The sequence below is a fragment of the Sinocyclocheilus anshuiensis genome, unplaced genomic scaffold, assembly GCF_001515605.1.
Source record: "Sinocyclocheilus anshuiensis isolate Anshui unplaced genomic scaffold, SAMN03320099.WGS_v1.1 scaffold2151, whole genome shotgun sequence".
Classification (NCBI taxonomy): domain Eukaryota; kingdom Metazoa; phylum Chordata; class Actinopteri; order Cypriniformes; family Cyprinidae; genus Sinocyclocheilus; species Sinocyclocheilus anshuiensis.
Genome location: NW_015538057.1, coordinates 253,356 through 258,230, shown reverse-complemented (window position 1 = coordinate 258,230; position 4,875 = coordinate 253,356). Strand labels below are relative to the sequence as shown.

At 35.1% G+C, this 4,875-nt stretch overlaps 1 protein-coding gene across 1 annotated transcript; it reads left to right on the top strand.

Moving 5' to 3' along the window:
* Positions 1 to 596: 596 nt before the first annotated feature.
* Positions 597 to 3,188, top strand: LOC107683471 (tyrosine-protein kinase SYK-like; the record flags this gene model as incomplete). The annotated part of the gene is made up of 3 exons (XM_016479529.1): positions 597 to 737; positions 1,902 to 2,014; positions 2,397 to 3,188. Coding segments are annotated over 3 exons (327 nt in total), but the record flags the coding sequence as incomplete, so codon positions are not given.
* Between the last annotated feature and the right edge of the window lie 1,687 nt (positions 3,189 to 4,875).

Sequence of the window (4,875 nt, the reverse complement as noted above, 5' to 3'; positions counted from 1 at the left end):
CTAAGCGCACATGCATCTGCCGCAAAGATAACTATAAAGATAACGCTATTAGCGTCTATATTAGCGTCCACACCAGCGAACAATATCGTCTGTTCATTCTAAGCGCACATGCGTCTGTCGCAAAGATAACTATAAAGAAAACGATATTAGCGTCCACACCATGGAACAATATCGTCTGTTCATTCTAAGCGCACATGCGTCTGCCCCAAAGATAACTATAAAGATAACGATATTAGCGTCCACAACAGCGAACGATATCTTCTGTTCATTCTAAGCGCACATGCGTCTGTCGCAAAAATAACTATAAAGATAACTATAAAGATAACGATATTAGCATCCACAACAGCGAACGATATCGTCTGTTCATTCTAAGCGCATATGCGTCTGCCTCAAAGATAACTATAAAGATAACGATATTAGCGTCCACACCAGTGAACGATATCGTCTGTTTTAAATTCTTGAGCTCGTTACAGTAGGATGGATTCTGATTGCTGTCAGTGTTTTATCGTTTGTTATCTTTATAGTTATCGTGCTTGGTGTGAACGGGCCTTAAGCCCAGTATAGCCCTGACTGATCCTTGTTCCCTGCTCCTGCAGGCCAAAGGTCATGGTAAATGGCCGCTGAAGTGGTATGCTCCTGAGTGCATGAACTACTTCAAGTTCTCATCTAAGAGTGACGTGTGGAGTTTTGGAGTCCTGATGTGGGAGGCATATTCATACGGACAGAAACCATACAAGGTGTGAATCTGTATATTATGTTGACCGATGCTACTTCCAAACAGTTCTGAGAGACTTATTTTGTATCGTTAATCGGGATAGGAGATATATTGATTTTTTAAATATATCGATAAGCGAATATGTTTGAAAATCAAGCAACATTGTGAAATGGTGTGACTATCATAATATTTTTAATGCCTGAAAATAAATACAGTTCTTACTTGTATTGGTTTAGTGACAGTGGAAAACCTATATTATTGCTATTTTAGTTTTGCATGCTAAATCTGCATTTGAACAAACCTTTTGAGTCTACTTGGATACAATGGCTGTTTGGTGTGAAGATAAAATCACCCAAGTTTTCTTACAGAAATCTGAATAGCCTTCCATAAACTGACAATTTTATTTATTTATTTTATTTTGTTTTGTGGTGATGCTTTACAATAAGGTTGAATTCATACATATTAGCTAATGCTTTAGATATCATGAATTAACAATGATAATTTTAAGCCTACATTAATCAAAGTTAATGTTCTTTTCTAAATGTATTATTGTTCTTTTTTAATTAATGGATATTCATAATACAGTAACTAAAGTTAGTTAATACAACTTGTTGTAATGTTAAATGTTAAAAATTTTATATATATATATATATATATATATTTTCATAAAAAGCAAAAATAGTGTATACATAAAAATATATGAAAAATATTATATATATATATATATATATATATATATATATATATATATATTAATATTAACCTTGATTAATAAATCCTGTAAAAGTATTCTGTTAGTTCATGATACCTAAAACACTAATACGGAATATTAATGAATTTAACCTTGCAAACGTGAAATGGCAATAGTGGCTCATAAAGCCCAAATGTCTTCCAATTTCAAATATGATCACTGTAGCTACGTTCACACTGGGCTTTGTTTGTTTTATTATAAATGCTTTGCATTGTTATTAAACTCAATATCATTAAATAAACTATATGCAGTATGGTGTGTGGGCTTATTAGGATGCCCTAAATATTGAGATATATACCATATATATAATATCATCTAAATCTCAAGCTGCACATTCATCCATTTGACCATCATACATGAGCTGGTGTTTGAAAGTATTACTGTAAGTGAGCATATATTTTAGCAATGTTGCTTATGTTGGCATATTGTCTGTAGGGAATGAAAGGAAATGAAGTCATCCAAATGATCGAGGGTGGAGAGAGAATGTCCGCTCCAGCCGACTGTCCGCCTGAGATGTACGACCTCATGAGGAAATGCTGGACATACAAGTAAGTGAACACTCACTAGATTAGACTTAATTGTTATAGAGCACGTTTATTTGATAAATGGACTTTTATCTGCATTTATTTATTGATCATTCTGGATTATAATGCAAATGACTATACAGGCAGTATATCAGAAAATCAAGTTTCTAACTTTCTGTCGTTTTACATTTGATTAGCATGAGTTTAATTTCCTTTCTTTAATATGCTGCACATGCACATATTGATTTGAAATATTAATGTAAGAAGGAGACTAGAACACTGATTATAAACAAAAATCATACCATTTTATTTAAATATCTGCAAGTATTCCAAAGAGCTGAGTAAAAATTATCAATTCAGTTCAGTACATTGAAGAATAATAAATGGTTGTGTTCTGTTTCTGCAGGCTGGACGAGAGACCTGGGTTTTCTGTAGTTGAACCCAGATTGCGGCATTACTATTATGACATATCTCAGTGATGAGCTAACCCAGAGCACATGCACAATTATACAGTATTTCTAATTAGATCATTGACAACATTTTTAATCATTTAAAGCAATGACTTGTCTCATAGAATGTGTACTTTCAATCTATTTTTTTATGTGAATTGGATTAATAAGCAAAAAGTGCTTATTGAATGGTTGATTTTTCTTCTAAAAGTGTGTTTGAAGCACTTTACACTTTAGATGTAACAGCAATACGGATCAACTGAAGGATGACCAGTCAAGAGCTAGACATTATTCTCATTCTTTTCTCTCTCTTTCGGTTTTGTACACATTTACTGGGTTTTGTCTTTATCTAAGTGCCAAGTTCTTTTTTTTTTTTTCAACATTGAGTATACGGTTTAAAAGTTCAGTGTTCATAAACAGGTTTAACATTTTATTTTATGTGTGGACAATGTTTATGTCACAAGATCAGAAACAATGTAAATATATATTTTGCATGTAATCTATGGTAGTCTAAGCAAGGTCTTCATTGGCAATCTTTTAGGATTTGTTTTCTCCATGTTTCTGCTGTCCAATGTGAATTCATTGCATTCATTGTGATTTGTCAGCTTTATTCAGTCGCTCCAGACTTTGTACAAGCTTGATAACTGAACAGCATGGCATGACAGAATCTTGCTCTTCCTCAGTTTGATGATATTGATAAATATGGTACTGAGCAAACAGAATATGTATGGCTGCCATTCGATTGTCAAAAAATGCTTTAAAAATAAATGAATAGTTTTTAACAAAAACAAAAAAAAGTGTGATCATTTTCTTGGATGCACAAAAATATGAATATAGAGAAATAAAAATCTCATTACATTCTCATTTGATTACAACACAGTGGAATAAAATGGGCATATCCTATTTTATTAATCAGGAGCATTTGCAGACCTCTGTAGTTCTTTGCTTTGTTCCAAAATGAGAATAAAAATGGATTTAACTCTATACACAGAAAACTGAGGAACGCTGAACACGCAGATAACAAACGTGTCACCTTGTGTGTCAGTTTCAGTGTGTGATCACTGATGTTAGAGTAAAAGGGACTATAGATTATATTATAAATAGATTATGTTACGTCTCCCTAATTATTTGGCGTCTAGGGTTTTTGGGAGGTAACACAAAACGTTTAATAAATAAAAGGATATTTAAGCTAAAACACTTTTCTCTGCTATGGAGGTGCGGTGTGTTTTAGCTTAAATATCCTTTTATTTATTAAACGTTTTGTGTTACCTCCCAAAAACCCTAGATGCCAAATAATTAGGGAGACGTAACATAATTGGGGGCTCGTCCTAAAAAGCGGATGCTGTCTCTTTTGCTGAGGAGCGAGGTGTGTGTTATTTTGTTTCAGGCAGAGTTTTGTGTGAACGTTGGGTTGAGCTAATTTGGTCTTGTGACGCATCGTGATAAGGTTTGATGGCGTTTGACTTAAAAAGTTTCGTTGATAATCCCTCACTAGAGGTGATAGAGAAATGCAGGAAGGATGAGTTGTTAATGATAGCTGCCCACTTCCAAATTACGATTCCAAAGCAATCTTTGAAAAGGAAAATTAAGGCGGAATTGATTGATCGCCTAAGCGAATTTGGAGTTTTAAGCTTGCCAGACATAGACAGAAGGGTGGTGCCCATGGATGAGGTGCAGGATGTTGTGGAAATAGGTAGAAGGGAAGGTGAGTTAGCTGCAAACGAGGCGGAGGCTAAAGTTGGGGCAACTCTTTCACTTTTTGAACCTTTTTCACTAGGTACTCCCAAATCAACAGGGGAGGCACAGTTGAAAGTGCGAATCGCACGGCTCCGTGCGGAGGCTCAAGAGAGAGCACAGGTCCGCCAGGCAGACCTAGATCTGCGTCTACAGGTCCGCAAGCTCGAAATTGAAGCCGATAAGGAAGTTAACTTCGACAGTTAGACATCGAAAAACAAGGAAAGAAGAGGTTGTCTATAATAGAATATTGTTGGGACATTCCAATCTTAATAGTACACTCAAAATATTAGGGAAGCATCCAAATGGACTATGTGAACAATGCAAAGTAGAAGAAACAGTAACCCATGCGATTCTTGAATATAAGAAATATGAGGAAGAAAGAAGTAATATGATAGTTGAAATCAAGAAGAATGGAATTCAGGTGGTACATTTTAAAATCTTTAATAAAATGGGCAAGTGAAATAAACAGTAAAGCTTTCTTTAATTTTCTTAAAAGGACGGGATTAATAAGTAGAATGTAATGGTGCTTTTCCACTGCATAGTACGGCACGGTACGGCTCGGTACGGTTCACTTTTGGGGGGTTTTCCACTGGGTACAGTACCTGGTACCTGGTACTTTTTTTAGTACCACCTCGGTTGAGGTTCCAAGTGAACCGTACCGTTACCAAAACGTGACGTGTAAACTCTGCTGATCACGGA